General features: G+C 38.6%; 1 protein-coding gene across 4 annotated transcripts; it reads left to right on the top strand.

The window, feature by feature from the left end:
- The first annotated feature begins 86 nt into the window (after positions 1-86).
- CLEC1B (C-type lectin domain family 1 member B) lies at positions 87-9,060 on the top strand. Of its 4 annotated transcripts, none has more exons than XM_081589429.1 (6): positions 87-251; positions 1,062-1,160; positions 2,221-2,334; positions 2,500-2,651; positions 6,174-6,280; positions 8,849-9,060. In XM_081589429.1, the coding sequence occupies exons 1-6, from the start codon at positions 188-190 to the stop codon at positions 8,991-8,993; spliced, it is 681 nt and encodes a 226-aa protein (XP_081445555.1). In that variant the 5' UTR covers positions 87-187; the 3' UTR covers positions 8,994-9,060. The 4 variants fall into 4 exon arrangements, with proteins under 4 accessions (XP_081445555.1, XP_081445556.1, XP_081445557.1 ...); XM_081589430.1 differs by having other exon boundaries at positions 2,221-2,343; XM_081589431.1 differs by lacking the exon at positions 1,062-1,160.
- The last annotated feature ends 4,297 nt before the right edge of the window (positions 9,061-13,357 follow it).

Genomic DNA, 13,357 nt, shown 5'->3' with positions numbered 1-13,357 from the left:
ATCTCTGAGCAGCTATCATAGGGCTTCCTGGAAAGAAGCAAAAAACAAAAAACCATTTGCGCTAACTCATGTGGCTCCAACTTAGCAGACAGAGGAGAATCACAGGCAAGTAGACATTGAAATCATCAGAGTGGACACATTTTGTGAAGCCATTGAGCATTGAATTCACTGCAGCCCAAGGAAAGCCATGCAGGATGAAGATGGATATGTCACCTTAAATATTAAAGCTCAAAAACCAGCTCTGACTTCAGGTAAGAAGGCCCAGAGCCAGCAATTTGCAAATGAACTGTTGAAATGGTTCTACCCTAGTGTCCTGTTTTCTACTAATGATAGCATGTATAGTTTTGTTTTCTTTTCCCGAATGACTTTTTTTCCCAACAGCATTTATGTGGTATCTGCATAAACTCAGATTTACTTAGAATATAAACAACATAGATCTTCCCTGGTGACTCAGTCGGTCGAGTCTGCCTGTAATGTGGGAGATCTGGGTTCTGTCCCTGGGTTGGGAAGATCTCCTGGAGGAGGGCCTGGCAACCCACTCCAGTATTCTTGCCTGGAGAATTCCATGGACAGAAGCGCCTGGTGGGCTACAATCCTTAAAGTTGGACACAACTGAGTGACTAACACTTCACACTTCACATAAACAACAAAGGATACCATCAGGTTTACAGAGTTAAATGTGGAGGGAATAGAAATCTAGGGGATAAGAGAACAGAACGTTCGGAAATTCCATTTTCTAAGATGTCAGTGAATGAGTATGATTCTACAGTTGTTGCTTATCACCACAGTTGTTTATATGGTTGGGCACAAAACAAAGACAAAATACAAACACACAAGACCGTAGCAGCGAGTTACATTCTGACTCAGGGAGAAGTCCAGTGGGAGTGGGAAAGGAGCGGGTTGTGTTTACCGTTGGTTATCACCATGGGAGCAAAGACAAGATGGACCAAGGAAGCATTTTCTATCACTTGGAGAATCCTGACAGGGTGGGAATGGGTTGCTGCTGTCCCATAGCTATGCCATTCTGCCTGCCCTCTGACATCTTTATTGTATGTCCACAGTGGAACCTGCTTCCTCCCCTTTGTGGCGTGTGATGGCTTTGACTCTGCTGGTCTTATGCATGGGGATGGTTGTTGGGCTGGTGGCTCTGGGGCTTATGTGTAAGTATTGACTTTTTCCTAATGATGTGACATACCTAAGTGTCCTGGTGTATGTCACTAAGCTTAATTGTCACTTATTTGTATATTTGTCACCACACCAATCATCCTATGCTTAGGGGCCAGGATGCTCTCAGTAAGGGAGAATTCTGACCTTTACCTCTGATTAAAATTAAATTCTGGATTAAATTAATTGGGCTTCTCTGCTGGCTCAGATGGTAAAGAATCTGCCTGCAATGTGGAAGACTCAGATTCAATCCTTGGGTCAGGAAGATCCCCTGGAGAAGGAAATAACAACCCACTCCAGTATCCTTGCCTGGGAAATTCCATGGACAGAGGAGCCCAGTGGGCTGCAGTCCACGTGATCTCAAAAGAGTCAGACATAACTGAGCTAATAAACAATAACAAATATATATAATTGTTCATATACTCTTTATTTTTCCATAAGATATTTTAGAATGTTTCATTCACCACCTTTGATTGATTTCAATGTCACAGTACTATGAGCACAACAAGAATGAATATTCTGGTATTACATGGAAGCATAATAATAGAGGTCATTCACCTCTGTGAAACACGGTTAGAAGTTCATGTTCAAGGAAAGGTCAAAATAGCTGCTTTGGGCATATGATTTGATCATGGCATGTTCTTACTTGTGATTATCTCCTTCAAGTATTGACAGTTCTCTTATTATTTTTATTTTTGGAGAACCCTCAGCTGCCATTCTGCACAGTACTTAATGTGTTCTTTATACCCATTTTACCCTGATCACTTTTCAGCACTCATCTACTCATATGTCCCCTGGAGGAGGAAATGGCAACTCACTCCGGTATTCTTGCCTGGAAAATTCCGTGGACAGAGGAACTGAGTGGCCTACAGTCCATTAGGTTGCAAAGAGTTGGACACAACTGAGTGACTGAGCATACACACTCACTACTCACATGTATCCAGTAAATACTTCATAGATTGACAACTCTACTAAATTTAAAGTTCAAAGAGAAGACATTTTTTGCATCGCCCTTTTTATCCTAATTACAAATGATTATCTAATGTTTACATCTAGCTGTCATGCAGCAAAACTATCTACAAGCCGAGAATGAAGATCTCTCAGGAACTCTGAAACTGTTAGTAAAGAAGGTCTGCCAAGATTTAATACAACTATCAGGACAAAAGCAAAGTAAGTATGGTTTGGTAACCACTTCATCTCCCTTAACTCTGGGGTATTTTTTTTTTTTTTATGCTATCTGTAAAGAAACTTGAGATATGCAGGAAACAGTGAAGATGAAGAAAAAGTAAACTTAATTCAGAATAAAAGAGATCCTATGCTTGGTTTCTCCTCAAGGTCATAAGTGCAACCCATGTGACACACACTGGCGATACTATGGAGACAGTTGCTATGGATTCTTCAAGCACAACCTGACATGGGAAGAGAGTAAGAAGTACTGCATTGACGTAAATGCTACTCTTGTGAAGATCACCAGTGAGAGCATCCTGGTAAGGATATTTCCATGTCAAATATCTTGGGAGTCATAAGGAGACAAATCTCAAAGGAGACAAATCTTTCTTTTTTTCACATGTCTATGTTGTCCAGTTTTTTCTCCTCTGAGACGTTTATCAAGCTCAGTAAAAATTACAACATTTGAGAGTAGAAAGTACTGAAATAGAACTAACGAAACTTTGAGTTCTGGTATTATCTCTGCAACATAAGTTAAGATAATTTCTTAGTTTCCTTAACTCTATGTATGAATTCAAAAAGAATCTGAAAGTATAAAAACCTCAATATGACTGTGAAATATAAATATCAGTGTTATCCCAACATAACATGCCTTCTCAGTTTTTGCTAAGTTGTTGACTCTTTGAATGAACCCTGGTGCAAACTCTGTCTTTTCACAGACTCTCCCAGACATAGTTTTATTAATTTAAATTAATAGTTTAAATTATTTTTTATTGGAGTTCAGTTGCTTTGCCTTACAATAGTGTGCTAGTTTCTACTGCACAACAAAATGAATCAGCTCTATGTATACATGTATTCCCTCCCTTTTGGATTTCTTTCCCATTCAGGTCATTACAGTGCATTAAGTAGAGTTCCCTGTGCTATGTGGAATCTAGAAAAATGGTATAGCTGATCTTATCTGAAAAGCAGAAATAGAAACACAGATATAGAGAACGAATGTATGGATACCAAGGGGGGAAAGAATGTGGTGGGAGGAATTGGGAGATTGGTATTGACAGAGTAGAGACATTTTAGAACACTTCTCCTCTTCCGCATTTCCCTCTTTGACAGCTTCTAACAAAAGCTCTTTCCAAGCAAACACATTCGCATCCACTACTGCACTCTCCCTTTTTTACTGAATGTAGCTTTTCTTTTTGTAAATCTTGGGAGCAAGCCAGGAGCCAAGAGTTGCAGTTTCTCTTCTACCCAATAACAGTTTGTCTCAACATTGTTGTTCAATCACTCGGTCAGTCTGACTCTTTGCGACCCCATGGACTGCAGCACACCAGGCTTCCCTATCCTTCACCATCTCCCAGAGCTTGCTCAAACTCATGTCCATCAAGTCAGTGATGACATCCAACCATCTCATCCTCTGTTACCCCTTCTCTTCCTGCTTTCAATCTTTCCCAGCATCAGGGTCTTTTCCAATGAGTCAGCTCCTGGCATCAGGTAGCCAAAGTGTTGGAGTTTCAGTTTCAGCATCAGTCCTTCCAATGAATATGCAAGGTTGATTTCCTTTAGGATTGACTATTTTGATATCCTTGCAGAAGGGACTCAAGAGTCTTCTCCAACACCACAGTTCAAAAGCATCAGTTCTTCAGTACTCAGTTTTCTTCATGGTCCAACTCTCACACCCATACACGACTGGTGGAAAAACCATAGCTTTGACTAGATGGACCTTTGTCAGCAAACTAATGTCTGCTTTCTAACAAGCTGTCTGGGTTTGTCATAGCTTTTCTTCCAAGAAGCAAGTGTCTTTTAATTTCATGGCTGCAGTCACCATCTGCAGTGATTTTAGAGCCCAAGAAAATAAAGTCACTGTTTCCATCATTTCCCCATCTATATGCCATGAAGTGATGAGACTGGATGCCATGATCTTCATTTTTTGAATGATGAGTTTTAAGCCAGCTTTTTCACTCTCCTCTTTCACTTTAATCAAGAGACTCTTACATACGTATATGTATATGCATATTTTTAAACTTTTTATTTTGTATTGAGGTATAGCTGATAAACAATGTTATGTAGTTTTAGGTGAACAGTGAAAGGACTCAGCCATACATATACATGAAAGCACACATTTTTTAAAAGGCAGAAATTGTTTATTGTATTTATCCCACAATTTGAATATAGTAACTATTCACATTTTTGCATATTAAAATGAAATCGAATGTAAATTGGAATAGATCAGGATTTGGGTTCTATGCAGACAGATATTCAATAGAATTCAAATATTTAAGCAAGACGTTTTCTACAGAGCTGCTATAAGTAATCAGCAAAATTGACTTTTACATTACTGAGAGCTGAAATAACCAGTAACGGACCAGAAAAGAGGAAATTAACTCAGTGACATTCATGCTCATTTGTATGTTCTGTTATTCTAACTTGCTATACAACATATTTGCTCTTCTTGTGGGCTCAGACTCATAGAGAAGATATTCAGATAAATTAATTTCTTTCAAATCAGACAAAATAAGAGAGTGCCTTAAAATCTCAATTCTATTACAAGGAGGTTAATTAGAGACTAAACATGTCTTCTCAAGTCTTATTACTATAGGCCAATTTCAGGTTGAAGATGTACAATTAAAAGAAGTAATGTAATTTTGGACGAATATAAAATAGTTGAATTTTGGGCAGAATTTCAGATAGAACCTATCTGTCAATTCTATAGTGAAGTATATGATGTGGATGTATTTTAAAGAAAAAAAAGTTAACAGAAACATGACAGGTAGCTCACATTTAAGAAATAAATGACTCTCAAGAAATCTCTCTCACGGAATGCCATCTTGTGTTTCATGTTCCTGCCAAGATGCTCAAGCCATTTTTATTTGCCAAGAACATGTTCTCATCTATTTTTTTCTGGAAGGTATCTGAGTACGTGAACATTTGACTTTCTTCTAATTTTGTTACCCATAGATAGATTGATTGATTGATCCATCCATTAATTCAACAAATTCATCCATTAATTCAACAAATTCCAGTACTTGAACCTGTGTGTTAATAAGATCTACAAAAATTCTTAGCTTCATGGAACTTTATTCCAGTTGGAGCAATAGGCAATGAACAAAATGAATAAGTATTTCTGTGTTTAGTCACTAAGTCATGTTCGACTCTTTGAGACCCCATGGACTGTAGCCTGCCAGGCTCCTGTCTATGGGATTTTCCAGGCAAGAATACTAGAGTGGGTTGCTGTTTCCTTCTCCAGGGGATCTTCCCAACCCAGGGATCAAACTCCGGTCTCCTGCATTGCTGGTGGATTGTTTACCACTGTGCCACCAGGGAAGTCCATATAGTATAGTAAATAGAGATAATTTCAAAGTAGAAAAATAATAGATGTATGTCATTTGAAAAATCCCTTTGAGAAAGACATCTCTTTTATCCAGTCAACTAAAAAAAATTGATATTTATATATGAAGATTTTGTAAACAAGCTAAGCAATGAAACCAAAGCAAGCAGAGCTTAATTCTAGGGAATATAAAATTTCATCAACAACGTAGTTTTCATTTTCCTTCTCCTATGTGGTACTTTATTTGGGATTCTAACCTTCAATTGATGGAAGATAAACATATAGGATTATTAGAATATTATCTGTCTTGTTTACAGTTTTTCCCTGTATCCTACAAGTATTTTTATGCTAAAACAAGTAAACTTGGTATAATTCTAAATATCAAATATAATCAATTAGTATTAATATAGACATATAATCCATTGTTTTGTCCAGAGTCTTATCATGAAGTTTTTCCTTTATGCCATTATAAGAACTGTAGAAACACTCTGACCATTATAATTATTTGTGTTTGCAATAGCAATATCTCAATAGCAGGACTGGATTGATTCGTTGGATTGGATTGTCCCGCCAGAAATCCAGTGACGTCTGGAGGTGGGAGGACGGCTCAGTTCCTTCCAAAACTGTGTAAGTCTCTGGACACTCAGAATACAAGGCACAACTAGGAATTTTTATTTCTGAGATCTTCTCTGATCTTGAGTACAAGTTACTTAAAAGTTGGGAAGTGGCTCTATGTTGTACCGTGTGTTACAAAATTGGTGATGGAGTTACTTACTTCCTAAGCCTAACAAGAGAGCGCTTGCAATTAGAGTCTACTTTCTAACTCTCCCATTCTCTGCTCTCCGTCTAAGTTGCAATCCACCTCTATTCTTGATACTTCATTCCCACTTGTTTCTACCCTTAACTTTACCACTGAACATTTTACATGTGTGTTCGGTTTGGTTTTGGTTTTTTTGTAGCATGATCTGATTCTCTTCACATATTTTGAGAACAAAATTTTCATCCTTATAATTTATGGTTGGAACATCTTACTTTGAGGTTTTTTTTTGACCCTTTGGTATTGTTTTCCCTTGTCTTCTACGTTAGGGGGCTTCCCTGACAGCTCAGTTGGTAAAGAATCCACCTGCAATGCAGGAGACCCTGGTTCGATTCCTGGGTCGGGAAGATCCTCTGGAGAAGGAAATGGCAACCCACTCCAGTATTCTTGGGCTTCCCTTGTGTCTCAGCTGGTAAAGAATCCACCTGCACTGCAGGAGACCTGGGTTCAATCCTTGGGTTGGGAAGATCCCCTGAAGAAGGGAAAGGCTACCCACTCCAGTATTCTGGCCTAGAGAATTCCATGGACTATACAGTCCATGGGTCGCAAAGAGTCGGACATGACTGAACGACTTTCACTTTCTACCTCAGAGGTCTCCAAGAATCAGGCACATTATCAATTACAAGAGAATTCTAAAGCTCATGTCAAAAGGCTCTAACCTTCTACAGACAATCCAGGCAAAAGGATCAATTACACTGGGTTACTTAATATGATTTTCTAATCTCCAGTCACCTTTTGTTCACATTGTGCAATGTCTCTCCATTTAAAATGTAAACTGACAACCAAAATTTGCATAATTTGATCATTACTTAATTTTCAATTAATTTATTAAACAGACACTTACTAAATTTTTATTATGGACAGGACTCAAGAGTACTAGGAGTACAAGCAAGCTTCTTCATAGATCTGAACTTTACATTTATCGCTTGCTGCCTTTTCACAAAAGTGCAGGCACACTGGTGACCCCTCTGTTCTTTCAATAAATTCAACATGTTTTGTGGTCTTAGGGTTTTGTACCTGCTGTTTGCTTCTAGAATGACCTCCTCCATGGCAGGCTCCCTCTTGTCACTCAAGTCTGTTTAAACAGCATTTTCTCAATGAGACCATCTTTAATTACCCAAACTAAACTAGCCTCCCTCCACCACGTCCACTCAAGTCTATCGCATCACACTGTTCCATTATTACTTTTACCATGCTCTGAAATTTTCTATTTATTTGTTGTCTTCTTACCAACATTCCCTCACTACAGTGTAAGTTCCCCAGTAGAAAAGACTTTGTGTTTTGTTTGCCACTCTATTTGCAGCACATGAACAACTTTGGCATGTAGCAGCTACCCCACACTCGTGCTTGTGCTTCTGCTTGTACTAACTCAGTCGTGTCCAACTCTTTGCGACCTTATGGACTGTAGCCCACCAGGCTCCTCTGTCCTTGGGATTCTCCAGGCAAGAATACTCGAGTGGGTTGCCATTTCCTCCTGCCGGGGATCTTCCTGACCCAGGGATTGAACCTGAGTCTCCTGAGTCTTCTGCATTGGCAAGGGGGATTCTTTACCACCGAGCCACCTAGGTATCCCATAGACATTGGCAAGTGAATTAATAAATATCCATTCTTTGTCCTCTTGTTATAGCAGTGTAGCAGGAAATATAGACAAGTGAACAAGCAGTTATAATGCAGTCTTATATCTGCTACCCTGTAACGTAAATCCTCATTTCAAAAATAACTAATCAACTTACTTTTCCTTGAGCTCATTTCCACCCTGTGTAGGTACTTGTCCGACAGGGCTCCTCTCTATCTAAATCCTGCCCTTCTTTCAAAACAGAACTAAAGCATGATCTTCCATGAAAAGGTGAAAAAGTAAAGCCTTTCTCATCATTTTAGATCCCCATCCATCTTTTCCTCCGAACTCTTATTGTACTTACTGTTCACGTCTACTTAATCTTAAGGTATATTAAATTGCTATTGTGCTATTCACACGTACATACTTTATACTCCGAAGCAGGCTGGAAGTTCCTCAAAGATCTGAATGTTGCTTTTTATTTTTTTCCCTCATACTTCTTATCTTCACTTTGTGCAACAGAATACTTCACACAGAGTTTAATTGAGTCTTAGTCGCTCAGTTGTGTCTGACTCTTTGTGACCCCATAGACTGTAGTCCGCCAGGCTCCTCTGTCCATGGAATTCTCCAGGCAAGAATACTGGAATGGGTTGCCGTTTCCTTCTCCAGGACATCTTCCCAACCCAGGGATTGAACCTGGGTCTCCTGCATTGCAAGCAGAGTCTTTACCATCTGAGCCATGAGAGAAGCCCAGACCCAGAGTTTGATTGCTGATTGTTTATTTAGCTTTCAGAGGAGCTCATTCTACCTTTTCCATTCACAGGTTGAAGCTTTCTGGAACTGGAACAGAAAATATGAACTGTGCTTATTTTCATAATGGAAAAATTCACCCTACCTTCTGTGAGAATAGACATTACTTAATGTGTGAAAGGAAAGCAGGCATAGTAAAGGTGGAACAACTAATTTAATGCAAAGACAGGGGTAGAATGTCACAGATAAATGCTTGATTGTACAATAAAAGAACTGGGTGAAGGAGCCACTAGCCACAGAATTGCCTATTTTTCCCTTTTTCCGCTTGGAGTCATCTTTGCATTATCTATCCTACCAACAACACTTAGTTCCTTCTTTATAAAGTCCTTTATACTGAGGAACAGGTTAGTGTCTTCTTTAAACATCCAGAAGCCAGTACGTGAACCCATCATTTGTTTCCCAATTGTTCTGTTTGCATTCATTTCATTCTCCTTGTCTTCCATTCCTAATTACCGCAAGATATTAATATTATGATTGATTGCATCTTCAGACATAAACACATATATTTTACACTGAAACAAGAAAAGTTAGGGCTTAAATGACTTAAGCTGGGCAAAATTTCTAAGTTTGAAGGACAGTATAAGGTAAGAGAAAGTATACTAAACTTGGAATCAGTGGAATTATTTATTTTTATACTAATTTTTATTGGAGTAGAGTTTCTTTACAATGTTGTGTTAGTTTCTGCTGTACAGCAAAGTGAGTCAGCTCTACGTATACATATATTCCCTCTTTTTTGGATTTCCTTCCCATTCAGGTCGCCACAGAGCAATGAGTAGAATTCCCTGTGCTATACAGTAGGTTCTCGTTAGTTATCTATTTTATACATAGTATCAATAGTTCAAATACATCAATTCCAATCTTCCAATTCATCCCACCCCCCGTTTTCCCAATTAGTGTCCATATGTTTGTTGTCTACATGTGTCTCTATTTCTGCTTTGCAAATAAGATCATCTATACTTTTTTTTCTAGATTCCACATATATGCATTAATATACAATATTTGTTTTTCTCTTTCTGACTTACTTTGATCTGTATGATAGTCTCTAGAGACATGGATGGAATCAGAATAATTTAGATGGCATGATCACCCAAGTACAACCATGGACCAGTCATGTAGCCTCCTAACTTCCATTTTCTCATATTTAAAAATAAAATAACACCCATCATATATTTCACAGTCCCACAACCTAAAATAAAACCTCAGAGCATTAATTATATCAGAAATTCCATGAAAGCAAACACAATGTTGTTTCTAATTTTTATTCTATGCCTTCAAGCACAACTCCTGGCTCATAAAAAACAAAAATATTTGCTTCTCATTGTTTGAGACAGTTCCTTAGAAAGCACAGCAATCAGTAAAACACTATACAAATATCATAATTTCTATTCAAGGTCTACCTCTGGTCAGACTCAATAGCAATAATTTTCTGTCCAAGAGAAGAAAAGGTTTGCAAGAAAACAAATGGGACTTCAAAATGAGTAAATTCAAGGTTCACAGACTAGTTGAACAGCAAGCACAAATGCTTTATCTAGTTCTTTTCCTGACAGTCCTGTGTTTGGTTTTTGCTGAGTAACTCATGCAATATTTATAGATATGTGGAGAGAGAGGCACCCGTTAACAGGATAAAAGGCAAAATTTTCATTTCTTTTCACAGCTTCCCTAAAGGTACTCTTTCTTCTTAAATTTGTGGCATTAAAATTTATGAACATGATTCTCAAAATCTCAGCTAAGGTGCTTGTTAAAACATGGAGAAGTTCAAACACAAATAGTTATGGTACTCAGTGGGAATGCTGAGAGGAAAGAGTCCTGTTTCTTGTTTTGTTTTATTGGAGTACAACTGCTTTACAATGTGGTATTAGTTTCTGCTGTACAATGAAATGAATTAGCTGTATGTATTCCCTCCCTCTTGAGCCTCCCTCCCATCCAGTTTCACTCATCTGTTATATGGAACAGAGAACTCAGCTTGGTGGTCTGTGATAACCCACAGTCCTATGTTTTTAATAAGTGCTCCAACTTGATTCTGATACAAATATCCTTTAATACATCCTGAGAAACACTACTTTACAACTTGTTCCCTATCTGCCTTTTGATAAATTGGTTAGTCTCTTTAAAACTCAGTTTATTCATCTATGAAATGAGTTTAATATTATTACCCTACTTATAAAGTAATTGTGAGGATCATTTAATATAGTGTGTAAAGCATTGAGCAGAGTACCAAGCATATAATTAACACTCAACAAATATGTGTAAGTTTTATAGCTCTGGCCACTGACATCCAAAGACACTTGACTGTTTTGCTTGAAACAATCAATAAACAAGCAGATTTGGCAGGGGGAGGGACACTGAGGAAAAACAGAAATACTAAGGATTCTGCTGCTACTTCAAATATCTTGAGATTTGGCTCTGGAGCATTATATCATTATTTTCCTACTTTCACTTGTCCATTTAGAGAGTACAAATTGAAACTAATAATTGAGAAAACCAAATTACTAGTTCCAAAAATCAGCCATATCTCTGCAATTTAGTGTTTTACCTCTCCCCAGTGGGGTCGCACAGAGTCGGACACAACTGAAGCGACTTAGCAGCCGCAGCAGCAGCAGTGGAAAAGTACAGATTTTAGATCACCATATATGACTGAATTGTAAAGAATGGTACTTTAGTGGATTGAAAAATTATAATTAAAAAATGTAAACCAATCAAACCATACCTATAAAGATTCTTTTTATCTGATCATACCAAAAATATCTTGTACATGAAGTCAGAATAGCTTGGATTTTAATAGCACCGTTTCTGTGATCAGCTCACCCAGTTTACAAAGTAACTCTTCCACTTAATACATGAATGAATCTGGGTAAATATTTTGACTTGCCCATGCCTCTATTTGCAGTTTAGTTACAACATACCAACAATAGTAACTATTTCACAGAGCTGCTGTGAGAATCAAGGTAATGCATGTAAAAGACCTTCAAAACAGTACTTGGAACAATAAATCCTAAGACAGTATGATTAAAAACATTAAAAGTATACAAGTAGCATATTAATCTTTGGTTAAGAGAGCCCAGTGTTTTTCCCAAAGAGATTTATCAGAGAATATACCATATTGGGAAAAAACTAGATCTTTCTGAGCCTGATATTTAGTGAGGATAAAATTTGAGAGCCCCTGGAAATTAATGTCTGTCACTGAAGTTCCATTTCTTCATTCCTGACATGACTCTTAATGCATATTTTTTATGTTTATTGTTTCTTCCTCTTTGTCACCTCAAGATAGAAACTGCCCCATTGAAAAGATTGAAGGGAGTTAAGTTACATTATTTTCTATCTCAAAATCTCAGGTCACATAAAAATCATATAAAATATTTGGAGAATTTGCTGAATATTCTCCTTTTGCTTCTGGAGATGCTCTTGATCCCATCATACACCTTGGGAGGCAGAACTCAAATACACAACAATATCTGGGAAAACGTGGGCTCTGATTTCCAGTTAATTCAACTTTTGGGAGGTACTAGCCATGTTCACGGAGAAGGCAATGGCACCCCACTCCAGTACTCTTTTGCCTGGAAAATCCCATGGACGGAGGAGCCTGGTAGGCTGCAGTCCATGGGGTCACTAAGAGTCGGACATGACTGAGCGACTTCACTTTCAGTTTTCCCTTTCATGCACTGGAGAAGGAAATGGCAACCCACTCCAGTATTCTTGCCTGGAGAATCCCAGGGACGGCAGAGCCTGGTGGGCTGCCGTCTATGGGGTCGCACAGAGTCGGACACGACTGAAGCGACTTAGCAGCAGCAGCAGCAGCAGCCATGTTCATGGGGTGAAGGGGAGACTGATCCTGGTGTTTATTCCACTGGCTTTCTCCTATCATGCTGTGGTTTGGCAAAGGCTGCACATTCTCTACCTTAGGCCATGACCTTATCAGACAGGTCACAAAGTCCCAACAAACACCCTTTCCTTAACCTTTCAGGCCCAGGGGTGATAACTCACCAATGCATACTTCACCACCCCTTTTTGGTTCCCTTGTTGCTGTGGTTGTTCAGCCACTAAATCGTTTCTGACTCTTTGTGACCCATGAACTGCAGCATTCCAGGCTTCCCTGTCCTTCACTATCTCCCTGAGTTTGCTCAAACTCATGTCCATTGAGTCAGTGATGCCATCCAACCATCTGATCCTCTGTTGCCCTCTTCTCCTCTTGCTCTCAATCTTTTCCAGGATCAGGGTCTTTTCCCATGAGTCTCTTAATCCTTCCCAAAACTTTATAAAAGTGTCCTTGTTAAATGTCCTGAGGTGACCCCTGGAGTGTGCCCTTTAGTTTCTTCCCTTACAGAGATCAGTGATTGATCCAGTGAGACATGGAAACAAAAGAGAATTTTGCAGATTGTTGGGATTTGCAGACTGTAAATTACTAAGACATGACTTTTGGCCACGAGGACAAATGGTCAATATACAAATGGTGATTAAAGTATCAAGTTTCTCAATACCAATATTGTAGTCACAGGATGTGGCAGAAACAACCCTCCATCTATTA

Source organism: Giraffa tippelskirchi, chromosome 4 (genome assembly GCF_054371585.1).
Source record: "Giraffa tippelskirchi isolate mGirTip1 chromosome 4, T2T-mGirTip1v1.2.pri, whole genome shotgun sequence".
Taxonomy (NCBI): Eukaryota; Metazoa; Chordata; class Mammalia; order Artiodactyla; family Giraffidae; genus Giraffa; species Giraffa tippelskirchi.
This window is presented reverse-complemented; position numbering and strand designations above follow the sequence as displayed.

Coding starts and splice junctions, on each gene's coding strand:
- CLEC1B (XM_081589430.1), top strand. CDS start 188: ATGCAGGATGAAGATGGATATGTCACCTTAAATATTAAAGCTCAAAAA. Junction 1,161..2,220: donor GGTGGCTCTGGGGCTTATGT/GTAAGTATTGAC, acceptor GTTTACATCTAG/CTGTCATGCAGCAAAACTAT. Junction 2,652..6,173: donor TCACCAGTGAGAGCATCCTG/GTAAGGATATTT, acceptor TGTTTGCAATAG/CAATATCTCAATAGCAGGAC.